The sequence below is a fragment of the Bos grunniens genome, chromosome 5 (assembly GCF_055505025.1).
Source record: "Bos grunniens cultivar Pamir isolate PY7600 chromosome 5, Bosgru_T2T1.0, whole genome shotgun sequence".
Classification (NCBI taxonomy): domain Eukaryota; kingdom Metazoa; phylum Chordata; class Mammalia; order Artiodactyla; family Bovidae; genus Bos; species Bos grunniens.
The window spans coordinates 32,945,075-32,958,702 of record NC_141169.1 but is presented as its reverse complement, the minus strand read 5'-3'; the positions used below and the strand labels follow the sequence as shown (position 1 = coordinate 32,958,702).

The following is a 13,628-nucleotide window of genomic DNA, read 5'->3' as shown; positions in this document are numbered from 1 at the left end:
TTATTAAAACAGTTCTCATCATCATCATGGACATGTGAACTGGCACCTGCTTTCACAGTTAACATTATTCTCCACTCAGAAGACAAGGACTCCTTACAAACGGGTAAGTGTGGTAGAGATAAAGTAGACAAGGGATCTTTCCTTCCCCTTTTCTCTTCTAAATAATGTAATTTCCATTAACTTTGCTTGCTAAAAATCCTCTGATGGACCCAGGGAATGGAAAATATGTTCTGATGAACGCTGCCTCTGTAAGGGAGCTCGCTGAGGTAACTACCACAGTATGTATAACAAGAACTCAGCTCATGTCCTGCTCACTGCTGCCCCCTAGAAGTTTTTGGGTAATTTACAACAAACAAGCTGCAATCCCAATAGAATAACTGGGTCCCATTTAAAAGCAGCAGGTAAAAATTGCCAAGAGACCTCACATTAACATCTTCAAAGAAAAATACTTAATTGGTGGATACTTTTGACTGTTCTCGATTTTTATTTTGCTCTTTGATTTGGTGAGCTCTTTTTTTCCCTGTTATTTTGACCCAATGTTCTAATACCACTATTCTGGGCCACAAGAAGCAAGAGCTGTTTCTTGTAAAGCAAGACGGTATCTCAAACCATGCCTTCTTTACTATTCTTTGTCAAAGATATTATTCAAGGAGTGATGAACTTCTGAAATTTTATTTTATAAACTCACCAAAGGCAAAGAGAATGGGCTAGTTCAACAAATCCCACAGAAAATCAACCTACTGGACATGATATATGGCTCTAAAATTCCCTATAGCTAATCCTGAAACAGGATCCAACTTAAGATTCTAAGGCAGTATGATATAACAGATAAGACCCAATGCTTGAGTCTGAATCCTGGCTTGCTATTACAAAGTCATGTATCTTTGCAAGTTTCTTAATCTTTTTATGTCTTATTTCTTCATCTCTTAAATGGAGATGATAAAACTATAGCATCCATCTCCAAGAGTTGTGGTGACTATGACATGAGCAGAACACATAAAACACTTAGATTAGTGCCTAACATGAGGTAAATGTCCAACTGATGTTGGCCAAATATTAATATTTGGAAGGTCATACACATACAAGGCCAGGATACTGGTATCTAGAATATTTGGTTTTTGTTCAGTTGCTAAGTCAGGTCCGACTCTTCTGTGACCCCATGGACTGTGGCCTGCCAGTACATGGGATTTCTCAGGCAAGAATACTGCAGTGGGTGGCCATTTCCTTTTCCAGGGGATCTTGCTGACCCAGGGATCGAACCCATATCTCCTACATTAGCAGAAGGATTCTTTACTGCTGAGCCACTTGGGAAGCCCCCTAGAATATCTAGTGCTTACTATATTGAGTATCTAAAAAGTTTCCATAGCAATGAAACTTGAGTACACCCAAGATTTTAGGCAGGAATGCTCCTAGTAAGGAGGCAGGTACTTAGGGGAAAACCCCAACCCATTTCTCTTCTTTTGCTGTGAAAATATCCTTGTGAAATAAAACAGGCTCCTACAGGTTTAGGAATAGGACAGATCAGTTTGAAGATTCTAACACAAATAATCTACATAAAATAATTAGAACATTCGGGAGCCAAGAGCCGTAACATTTTTAAACTCAATACCTCAAATATTTAATAAAACTTCTTCAATGTCAGTTTAAAACATATCATGTACAAATATAGGCTATTTTAGAAAGCTTACCACTCATAACCTAAGTGACCTAAATACAGAGAGAAAGGGTAACAGAAATGGATCTCTATATGGAAATCCCAAAGTATTCCTTCATGTGCTGCAACATGGTCAGCTATTAAATATTTGCTTAACAAAAGATGTGAACTGCATGGCAGGTGGCTTAAAGAGTAAAAATACCAATGAGTAAACATCCTCTCTATCAGTATCCAAATCTTCGATACACAAAAAGGTAAATCAGCAGGACAGAATCAGCTGTCATAGCTTTCTCCATTTTCCTGACTAAGTGTGAGGCAGTATGGTAGAGATACATATTTTAAACAAACATCTCAGGTGATTTTTTTATGTACCTTAATATCTGGGAACTGCCTTTAGTCTGCACTTGATGTTCACGTTCTATTTGAATATAAAAACAAGTGTGAGATTACCTCATCGTTGAGCCAGTTAAGGTGATTTAGAGTTTGAATATCTTTGCGTGTAATGGTCAAGCGGAATGCTTCACTCAAAACTTCATCCTGGTTCCCATTACGAAATACATTCTTTATTTCTTTCTCCATTTCCTAAGGAATCAAGAAGTGTCAGAGATTAGGCATACATGGTCTCGGACGTACCAATTTCTCATCAAGCCCCATGCAATCCCCAGACTTAAATCAATCATTTACTCCTAACATTTTGGTTTCTATTCCTTCCAGTAATCTCCTGATTACTTCCTTCCATCCTAGCTCTTCCTCCCTTCTCTTTTTCAGCACATTTCAGACCCTTATTTCATATTATTTCTTGAGTCTGAAATAACCTTCTGCTATCAAATTTCCTAAGCCCATTAAAAGACCTAATTATATATCTTCAGAGCAAACAATTTCCTGAGAAACAGACTCTTTCTCAAAGGTAATAAGGAAGTAAAAGTAGTGATGTCTTTTAGACACATTTTCCCAGAAAAATTTGTGTTTTTTTAAATGTAAAAATGCAGAATTCAGCACAACTTTAGTGTTAATAAATGTGTTATACTCACCAGCTATATGACAGGTTTTCAAACAGAAGAATGAACTAAGAAACAGATTATTTTTAAATGTATGCAGACTTTTATGTATTTTCCAAATTTTTATACTGAGTTTTTATTACTTAAAAAAAATGGTAAGGCTCAACTTATTATTTGATGTAAAAGTACTATACATATGCATTAAGTATAAATGCACAGGAAATGAAACAAATTTACTGAATGCTTTTTCACTGAAATCACTACAAGTCACCCATAATTCTTTCCTGCATTTTCAGTAATCTTTCAAAAACAAAGCCAATATTGTTACACAATACAAATGAAAGCAGGAGTATGGAATACAAATTAAATACCAGGTGTTCTACTACTGTTTTTTTCCTGTCTGTTTTTTGGCTGCACCACTCAGCATTTGTGATCTTAATTCCCTGACCATGGATCAAAAACACCCTGCAGGTGGAAGCACTGAGTCTTAACCACTGGACCGCCAGGGGAGTCCCTGATCTATTACTTTTATGTTTGAAATTTGTCCAAAGAATTCTCTCTAAACATAACACTTGCCAGTGTAGGAATTTATATTATATAATTTACCTCTGTAATTTCAGGAAATTCATCTTCGCTGTCAGTCAATTTATGACCTTTTTTCCCTGTTTCTTGGGCGATTGTGACCGGGATCTCCTTTTCAAGAGGCACACGAAGATGCAGTTCTACTGAATCATGTACTGAATGTTCCTGTTCCTGCAGTCTCTGAAAGACAGACCTTCAAAATAAGTGGAGTACAGAAATCTACTGCTTGTCTACGTACAATGAGTAGGACTAGCTGGACAGACCAAGAACACAGAGCATAGCAAGGCTATGCTACCATACTATCTTGCAATTCAACAGCTTTGATTCCAAATTCAGGTAACCTTCCAAAATTAGTTTCAACTTGGATGTGCTATTCATTTATATCTCAAAAAAACTTTTTTACCTGGTTTTGAAGCTGTAATGCCAGTGCTTTCTGCTCTTCAATCTGGCGCAATCTTTCCCGTGCTCGAGAATCATAAACACTAGTTCTAGGAAACAAAAAATGCAGACCACTCACTTAGCATCAAGAACACTGCTGATGCACAATTAGCATTAAATATAAAACTCTCAAGAGAAAAAGCCTAAAACCCTTATACTAACTTATAAGGTATACTAACTTATACTAAGTACACTTGCTTTAAGACAAAGTGAAACTACATGGTGTTACTGAAATTACCTTACTAGTTTTTTGAAATGATGAAAATTATTAGTTTGTTGTTAAACATGAACAAGTGACTTTGTGGATATTTGTAAATGTGTAGTCTTTTTTTTTTTTTTTAAACCATGCTTCTAAAATTAAGGAGAAAGTAAAGCTTCATTCTGGAAATCCAAAAATGAGATTGAATCCCAAAGACGAAAATAATACAAAAGATGTGGGTTCCATTGCTGGTTGGGGAACTACGATCCCACATGTCACAGCTACTAAGCCCACCTGCTCTGGAGTCTCATGTCAAGGGTAGAGAGCCTTCATGCCACAATGAAAGATCCCATATGACATGACAAAGATCTTGCATGCTATAACTTAGACCCGACGCAGACAAATAAATAAATATTAAAAAAAATCTACCAGACCAAGGGATTTAGAATAACCAAAGTGAGTCCTTGAAACTAGAAACTAAATGTTCAGTGATTCTGCAAACTCCAGAAATAATATTATCCAATAAATTAGTTTTATTGATATGAAAATAAAGGCATTTATTTTCCTTTCTGTTTAATAGCTAACTGAAACATTTTTCCAATTCAATTAGGTTTCAACAATTGTTACAGATTTAATAAACCTGAGCATAGAAATATTCCAACTCCAAAAAACTTTTAAAACTCAGTAACTTAGAAGTTATTTTATAAATAAATAGGAAATTTTTACTGACTAAAAATAGGTAGCAAGATTGGCTAATTGATTTCTTCTAACTGAAAAGAAAGTGATGAAAAGGCAAAATGATACTAAAAATAATTACTTACAATTCTTTGATCCACAGCTCTGCCTGGAAAAAAGTAGGACTATGGGCAGGAAAAGAAAAATGTGACAAATGAACAGGAGACTTAAAAGAATATCAAATATTTTCATCAAAAAAACTAATCATTTAATAGTTTATACAAATGCTTTATAAGTATGGGATAAATAAAAGGACCTAAATTACATAAAACAATTCTAACTGGGAAGCAAAGGAAAACAAATATGAGTCATTTGCACACATATAGTTAAAAAGATGACCCAACATTCAGCAAAGAAATTAAGTTTAGCATGCTCCTTACTTGCAAGAAAGACCAACATGACATGAAAAATACATCATTTATCAAGGTAATATATTAAAATTAGAATGTTCCTCTTTCCAAATGGCTCAGATTGACAGATTTATTAATGGTTTAATAAAATATTATGGGTTGTTGGACTTCTTGTAGGTCTGCTTGAGTCAAAATACATTCAACCACATCACAGTAGATACTGAAAATCCCCACTCATAGAGTAGTCCATATCAAATGGCTAATGAACCAATGAACCAACATGGATAATCAGCAATATGACTCCCTTCCAAAGATAAGAGACCAGTTTTATTCCACGCAGCTCTTGCTGACAACCCAAGGGAATAATGCTAGCAGAGTCACAGGTATGCTATTTGTTCTAGAGCCTTTTTGCTCTTCTCAAACTTTCTTATCTCATTGCTCATCTCCCCTCTAACTGAAGGAGTTCTCACAAAACCAAAAGAAAGGCAAGTGAGCACTTTTCCAAAGAAAACTTTCAGATATGCAGAACAAGTTAACAGAGTGTCAAACTGAAAGTTAAAAGAGACTGGAATCTCTTAGAGCTGTCCCTGATTAGCTTTGTGACTTTGAGCAAGTCACTTCCCTTTACATGGACCTCAATTTCTGGGTTTGTAAATATGGAGATGAGAGTCCCTTTCAGTTTTTAAACTTCTACAATCTGTCCTGTAAAGGCAAAAATAAGGGCTCAGAGGTAATCTTTTGCTCCTAAGCCTAACTTCTGAGAATCAGTATTCCCAGTAACCCTTAGTTTTGGGCTTTAGTGATAAAAATGCTGTTCTATTACCTATTCACTGTCACTGAGGTCAATAAGAGGAGAACACAGAGAAGGGAGCCTATCTCCTTAATGCAGTGAACAACTGATGTAACAGCCAAGAAAGAAAGTCACAGAGATCAGTGGAAGCACTGAGAGAGACTACTTAGTGTATGATACTAAAGATAAATGAACGTGAGAACACATCTATTGCACAATATGACGATGTGACAAGCAATCACGCAGAATTTCACGGTACTGGATCATGCTACTCAAATCTGCTCCCCATGAAAGAGAAAAAAAAACACAAAGTCGCTCAGTCGTGTCTGACTCTTTGTGACTCCATGGACTACACAGTCCCTGGAATTCTCCAGGTCAGAATATTGGAGCGGTAGCCTTTCCCTTTTCCAGGGGATCTTCTCAACCCAGGGATTGAACCCAGGTCTCCTGCATTGCAGTCAGATTCTTTACCAGCTGAGCCACCAGAGAAGCTCAAGAATACTGGAGCGGGTAGACTGTCCCTTCTCCAGCAGATTTTGCCGACCCAGGAATCGAATCAAGGTCTCCTGCATTGCAGGCAGATTCTTTACCAACTGAGCTATCAGGGAAGCCCAATGCTCCCCATATTAGAATATAAACTTGATGAGGATAGGAATTTTTGTCTTTTGTATTTACTACTGTATCCTCTGTACCAAGAATAGTGCCTGACATCTAGCAGACACTCAATATTTGTTGAATAAATAAATAATGTAAAGGACAAGCACTTCTCTTTAATGCATCAAGGTATCTATTGGTGTAGGAAAGTAACACACAGAAGGAAAGGAAAAGCAAAATCCCTTTGCTTTTCAGAGATTACATATTACTTCTCATATAACTGATGCAATAAGCACCTACTTAGTACTTTATGTACAAAACTCTCCTTGGGAGGTTTTACATATTGGCAAAGCCTTATGATAATCCTCAAATTATTAAGCCTCAATACAATGTGTAATAGAGAAACATTACTTATACTGTACAGAAAAGGAAACTGAGTTCAAAAGAATAATTTGCCCTGGAAGAGTCACGATTAGAAACTACCGCAGTCCAATTCCAGACTGTGTTCTATTATTGTAAAGTGTCTTCTAATAAACCAAAGCATTAAGCCACAATGGAGATGATGAGTATTTGGACTACTCGAGAGAGTATTTCAGGCTTTCTAGGAAATTTGTTATTTAACCCAGATTTATTTAAGTACTTTTAATGCGCCACGTGCTATTATTGAAAGCAGGAGGTGGTGCAAAGATATTAGTAACACAAGGGACAGAGACAGAAGTACTGGAAGAAAAGACTAATGATATCTGGAGAAGCCAGAGAAATGTCCTGAGGAAAAAACCAACACCTGAGTCAGAGTTTAAAAAGCAAGATAAGAGTATAACAAGTGGACAAGGAGAGAAAGCAAACTCCAGGCAGAAGGGGGAGGGGTTGGAATGTATAACAACACAAAGGCATAAAATGCATGGCATATTCTGGGAAATAAGGGCAGATCTTCATTGCTGGAACTTAACTGAGAGGCAGTGGTGGGAGATTAAGGAGCCAATCAACCAAGCCTTGAGAGAGCAGGCTCCAACTCTGATAGACAGCATTATCCAGTGAGCCTCACCCAAGACTACTTCTCATCCATCTCACGTTCAGTCATCAGTAAAAGAAATTCTCCATAAAGGAAAGACAGACTCAGTAAAGAAGAACTCAGAGCACTCATTATATGAAATCAACTTTTTCCCAAGAAAGAATACCTATTTTTGTGCATACATATAAAACACTTTTTACCTTCACAACAATTCAATAGTAAGGTATTAATACTGGCATTTTATTGATAAGGAAACTGAGGTTTAGAAGAGTAACTTGTTCAAAGTTACATGAAGCCTGGAAAAGGCAAGATCAGAACCCAGATCCAACTCAGAAAAACCCCAAAACTATAAAGAATCTAAACTGTAAAGTCTCCTTGAGAAACTATACTAACTAGAGAATACTTTTTTTTTTTTTGAGAATACTTTTAAAATATCTAAAAAGCTTACCACATACTGGGAAATTGCAAAGATGTAGGGGAATTGAGATAAGAAAGAATATCTTATTATCCCTAATCGTCTCAATGGAAAATTGATAATAGTATTATTCTAGCAATTGATTGCCAAGGCCCAATATGGCAGACATAGCAATCTAAGTATTAACAGTAACCTACTGGATTACCATACTGGATCAGTAATACGTGAACTGTGAACTTCCTGATGTTCAAGCTGGTTTTAGAAAAGGCAGAGGAATCAGAGATCAAATTGCCAACATCTGCTGGATCATGGAAAAAGGAAGAGAGTTCCAGAAAAACATCTATTTCTGCTTTATTGACTATGCCAAAGCCTTTGACTGTGTGGATCACAATAAACTGTGGAAAATTCTGAGAGATGGGAATACCAGACCACCTGACCTGCTTCTTGAGAAACCTGTATGAGGTCAGGAAGCAACAGTTAGAACTGGACATAGAACAACAGACTGGTTCCAAATAGGAAAAGGAGTACGTCAAGGCTGTATACTGTCACCCTGCTTATTTAACTTCTATGCAGAGTACATCATGAGAAACGCTGGACTGGAAGAAGCACAAGCTGGAATCAAGATTGCCAGGAGAAATATCAATAACCTCAGATAGGCACATGACACCACCCTTATGGCAGAAAGGGAAAAAGAACTAAAAAGCCTCTTGATGAAAGTGAAAGAGGAGAGTGAAAAAGTTGGCTTAAAGCTCAACGTTCAGAAAACTAAGATCATGGCATCTGGTCCCATCACTTCATGGCAAATAGATGGGGAAACAGTGGAACAGTGTCAGACTTTATTTTTTGGGGCTCCAAAATCACTGCAGATGGTGACTGCAGCCATGAAAATTAAAAGACACTTACTCCTTGGAAGGAAAGTTATGACCAACCTAGATAGCATATTCAAAAGCAGAGACATTACTTTGCCAACAAAGGTTCGTCTAGTCAAGGCTATGGTTTTTCCAGTGGTCATGTATAGATGTGAAAGTTGGACTGTGAAGAAAGCTGAGTGCCAAAGAATTGATGCTTTTGAACTGTGGTGTTGGAGAAGACTCTTGAGAGTCCCTTGGACTGCAAGGAGATCCAACCAGTCCATTCTAAAGGAGATCAGTCCTGAGTGTTCTTTGGAAGGACTGATGCTAAAGCTGAAACTCCAGTACTTTGGCCACCTCATGTGAGGAGCTGACTCATTGGAAAAGACTCTGATGCTGGGAGGGATTGAGGGCAGGAGGAGAAGGGGACTACAGAGGATGAGATGGCTGGATGGTATCACCAACTCAATGCACATGAGTTTGGGTGAACTCTGGGAGTTGGTGATGGACAGGGAGGCCTGGGGTGCTGCAATTCATGGGGTTGCAAAGAGTTGGACACGAATGAGCGACTGAACTGAACTGAACTGGATTACAGAGGAAGAAATACTTGGTACCTCTCAGTGGGGTGAAGTTTCATACAGAAGATCATATCTAAACTGAGACTTAAAAGATAAGAAAAAGACTACTGCCTGATACACAAGTTGAAGGGGGAAAGGGGGAATATACCAGGCAGAAGAAACACTTCACATATTCATGTGAAAGTATGAAAATACCTATCATCTTGTAAGTCAGCATATAATAAACACATGAAAGAATCCAGTATTTTGCACATGGCTGCTTCTCTCACCTCCATTATGTCTCTCAAATGTCATCTTAGCAGAAACGTGCCATGACCATCTAGATAAATAGCACTCCCAATCCCCAGTCTATATATTACCCTGTTTTATCTTTCTTCATGGTACTTATCACCAACAGGTATATGTATATTTAATTATTTGTTATTATTTGTCCCCCATCCCTCTCCTTTATTGTTGTTTAGTCACTAAGTCACGGCCAACTCTTTGCAAGTCCATGGACTGCATCGCGCCAGGCTTCCCTGTCCTTTACTATCTCCCAGAGTTAGGTCAAATTCATATCTATTGATTAGGTGATGCTATCCAACCATTTCACCCTCTGTCACCCCCTTCTCTTCTTGCGCTCAACCTTTTCCAGCATCAAGGTCTTTTTGGTACAATTAGGATGTATACTTCTTGAGAGTAGGAACTTCATTTTGTTAACTGCTATTACCTCCAGTGTCTGTACCAGTACCAGCACCCCTAGGCTATCAATAAATATTTGTTAAAGAAAAAATGTATGAGAGGAAGCAAGGCATGTGGAGGAAGAGTGCTGAATACTGTACTAGGAGTTCAGGCTTGATTCCACATCTTATCAGCCACTCTTGAGGGAGTTTAATGAATGATTAGATAAGCACTTTAGAAAGTTCACTCAGCAGAACTGAAGATGGACTAATGAACAAGGCAAAGAATGGGTTAGAGAACACGGTGGAAAATGGCATGAAGAACACAATGGAGGTTTGAGGAAAAGAGATCAATTAAGAAGTTACTGAAATAATTCAAACAACACATAAGAGTGGTCTGAGTTGAGGCTGTTTTATATTACTTAACTCTTAGTGAAGAAATTGTGATTAAAGAGAGGGAAAACAATGTTAAGAATGTCCTTTAATCAAAGTTTACCTGGGAGTTGGAATCTGGGAGTCTTTCACTTTGAGTAAAATCACAGAGTCTGATCCTAAAGAAAAAACACAAGGGCCTATCATTAACAAAATTCCACATGGCTGTACCTTCTAGATGTCTGTAGCTTAAGTTCCCATACTTTGCTATATTCTATTTCCATAAAAATAACACAGCATAAGGATAAAGGCAAGATGGAAGAGAAAGACAGGCAGGTCCATTTTCATTGAGCCACAAACAGGGCTTAGTGAAGAGCCTGTCTCACAAATAAAGCCAAAGAAAAGTATATATGCCCTTCAGCATCTTCTCCTGGGCTGTGCTTGTTCCCTGTGCTTCTTTCTTCTATTCCTGAGAAATAAGAACATGCCAAGATCTCTCAAAAGTCTTTAGTTCATGAACCAGTATGAGACTGATCAAGGTGCAAGAGGGAAGGGAAGGAGGAAGGGAAGAGGGGGAAGGCAGAAAGAAAGAAAGCAACAGCTATGTGAGAAGCAGCAGAGTCCAAACAGTACAAATTCTAGCACTTATTTTCTATTGATAAAGGTAGGAATCATATTCTTCTAAAGCACTATGATTAGAACCTCATTTAGAATATTTAAAAAATGGTATAAGGAAGTAACTAAACCATTCCATATTGTATATTTGTTCCAGTTTAGTTGTATCTAAGCATCTGACATAAAACAAATGCTTCTGAGATTAAAGGCTTTTAATAATAATTCTCAGTAAATCACCTCACAAAATTTTAAGTTTCTGTGAATTTGTGTAGCCATATAATGATGGCACCAACAATTTTTATCCCCAAGTCAGGAACAGATTAAAAACCTTGCTTTAAGTTACATGCCTAAATACATACCATAAATACACACATAATACATACCTAAAGGAGAGGAAAACTAAGCAAACACACAAACAACTACCATAGTAAAACCTTTAATTAACTGGAATTCCAAGAGACTAAATATTTTGGTTAGCTGAAAGTTAGACAGAAAATTCTGTTTTCAAAACTTGCTGACAACCATTCCAAAATGCATAAACCTACTACACAGGTTTTATAAGTACTACTTATTTAAGAACTTTTACTTCAATTCTTAATTGATATTTCAAAACTCCTAGAACTTCAGAGTACTTAATTTTCATTGTAAAGTACTAGAAACGGAGAAAGTACTAAAGTAAGTGGGCTTAATATACTCTTGACAGAAGACTGTTCAGGAAGTTAACCTTTTAAATATTATATGAAATCATTTGCCTCTCAATCATTTGTAAGAAAAAAGTAAGCTACTTATATGTTTCATTTACTCATGGCATGGCTAACTGAATTAAATGTATTTAAGGTATCTTATATCTTAATTAAGTTACATGTGTATTACTACCTTGCCTATAATTCATACAATTCTCATAGATCCAATAAACCGTTCACTGGTTACTGAAACTATAGCTGTACAATTCCATTTTTACCTTCAGATTCTGTATTTGAAGCTGGTAAGTTATCTGCCTGATATGAAAGAGAGTGGTCATGTTCGGGTTGATGGACAGGATCAGAATCTTTGGATCCAAATGTACCAGCATCTGGGGTGTAAGACGGTAAGGAAAACACACTGTGGGACAACTGTTCCTGGGCAGTTAAAATGCTGGCAGATCCAGATGAAGAAGTATCAGAGCCAATGATCTGAGTTGCACAAGAGTTTCCATTTTTAAACAGTGGGTCTTTCAAAGTATTCTTACTGGAACTAAGACATCGAGACCTAGCAAGAAAAGAAAACAATTTCAACATTCAATAACAAAATGCAGAATAAAATTCATTTGAAATATGTTTCTGTGACTCACAGGTGTAAAGGAAAATGTGTGGTGGGTTTGGCTATAGAGAACTGCTTCCCTGTGACTATCTGTAGCAGCTGTCTGTAAATCTCTCGTTCTTCCTCTTGAACTGTCTGTAAAAAAAGAAAAAAAATCTTAAATACATTCAATGAGGCAATGTTTCTCTAAGTAATATCTAGACTCCCAGAGCTCTGTTAAAGCTCTGGCAGTGTCTTGATGATAATTAAGACTTATGGTTCATTAATAATATTCTACAAAATTATAAAGCACACATAAGAGAAGTGAGTGAAGCAAATACTCAACAGTATATTTTGGAAAATTACAGCAGCACACAGAAACTGTAGGATATGAAACTAGGAGGCCATTTTTGCATCACTGATTGTCCCAGAAATAAAACATTAAAAAAAAAAAAGAGGACTCTAAACAGGACTCCAACAAAGTCCTTGACTCCCGATACCTGTTAGAAAAATCACAAGGAAGTAATTGGAACAGTCAAGATCAGAGCTATTTCCTATTCTACCCAATTTTTAAGAGTTTAAGTATTTTCCAGAGATGGTTTTCATTGTCAACTTTTATTTAGGCTTTTTTTTTTTCCGTAAAGTTCCAATACTGAATTTAGGGAAAAGCATATATTCCACAGCATAGTTCACTTACTGACCTAAACACCTACTATGCTCCAGGCACTAGAGATGCTGTGCTGAATAAAATAGTCTGTGCCTTGGGGAGCTTACATTAAAGCTGAAGGACTGACAAACAAAAGATTAGTCAAGTAGCATGAAGAAAACTGAAGAGAACACAAAGTGATGGAGGAAGAACAGCAAGAACAGATAAGACTTCTCTAAAAAGGTGGTATTTCTACAGAAACCTAAATCAAAGGAATAAATCAGTCATAGAAATTTATAGAGTATTCCAGGTATTGGCAGAACAAATGCAAAGGGCCTCAGACAGGAATATGCTTGATGTGTTCAAGGAATAGTAAGGTCAGTGTGAATCAGGAGAAAAACAGTGAGAAATGAGGCCATTTAGCAGAGAACCAGTTTACGTGAGAACCTGTAACTGTAATCATGTACCTACCCTGCATAGATCCCCTGAAGTAATGGGCTGCATTCATTAAATAACATGCCCCAGGATTTAAAAAAATCTTATATACTGTTTAATACACACATCAACTTTCATAAAATAATCACACTTCGTGCCAGTGCTAGCAACATCCTACACTGCAACATTTCAGTACGCACATAAGCATTTCATTCGATTACAAAAGTTTGTTAAAAGCACAATGAATAAAGCAATAATAGAGGCAAAGGTAAGAGACACTAAATTTTTTCTTCTTCAATCTTTTTTTTCAGTTCAGTTCAGTCACGTCCGATTCTTTGTGACCCCATGAACCACAGCACGCCAGGCCTCCCTGTCCATCACCAACTCCCGGAGTCCACCCAAACCCGTGTCCATTGAGTCGGTGATG

The 13,628-nt window shown here is 37.1% G+C and overlaps 1 protein-coding gene across 9 annotated transcripts in view; it reads right to left on the bottom strand.

Annotated features, from left to right (window-relative positions):
• Window positions 1-13,628, bottom strand: part of SENP1 (SUMO specific peptidase 1) — a 52,332-nt gene that overhangs the window by 14,655 nt on the left and 24,049 nt on the right. For all 9 annotated transcript variants that reach the window (XM_086399734.1, XM_086399743.1, XM_086399735.1 and 6 more), the window contains 7 exons: window positions 12,173-12,276; window positions 11,804-12,090; window positions 10,352-10,406; window positions 4,693-4,731; window positions 3,638-3,722; window positions 3,259-3,414; window positions 2,105-2,236 (listed from right to left, as the gene is read on the bottom strand). In XM_086399734.1, the coding sequence (XP_086255860.1) occupies window positions 2,105-2,236; window positions 3,259-3,414; window positions 3,638-3,722; window positions 4,693-4,731; window positions 10,352-10,406; window positions 11,804-12,090; window positions 12,173-12,276 (858 nt within the window). The remainder of the gene's footprint in view (window positions 1-2,104; window positions 2,237-3,258; window positions 3,415-3,637; window positions 3,723-4,692; window positions 4,732-10,351; window positions 10,407-11,803; window positions 12,091-12,172; window positions 12,277-13,628) is intronic.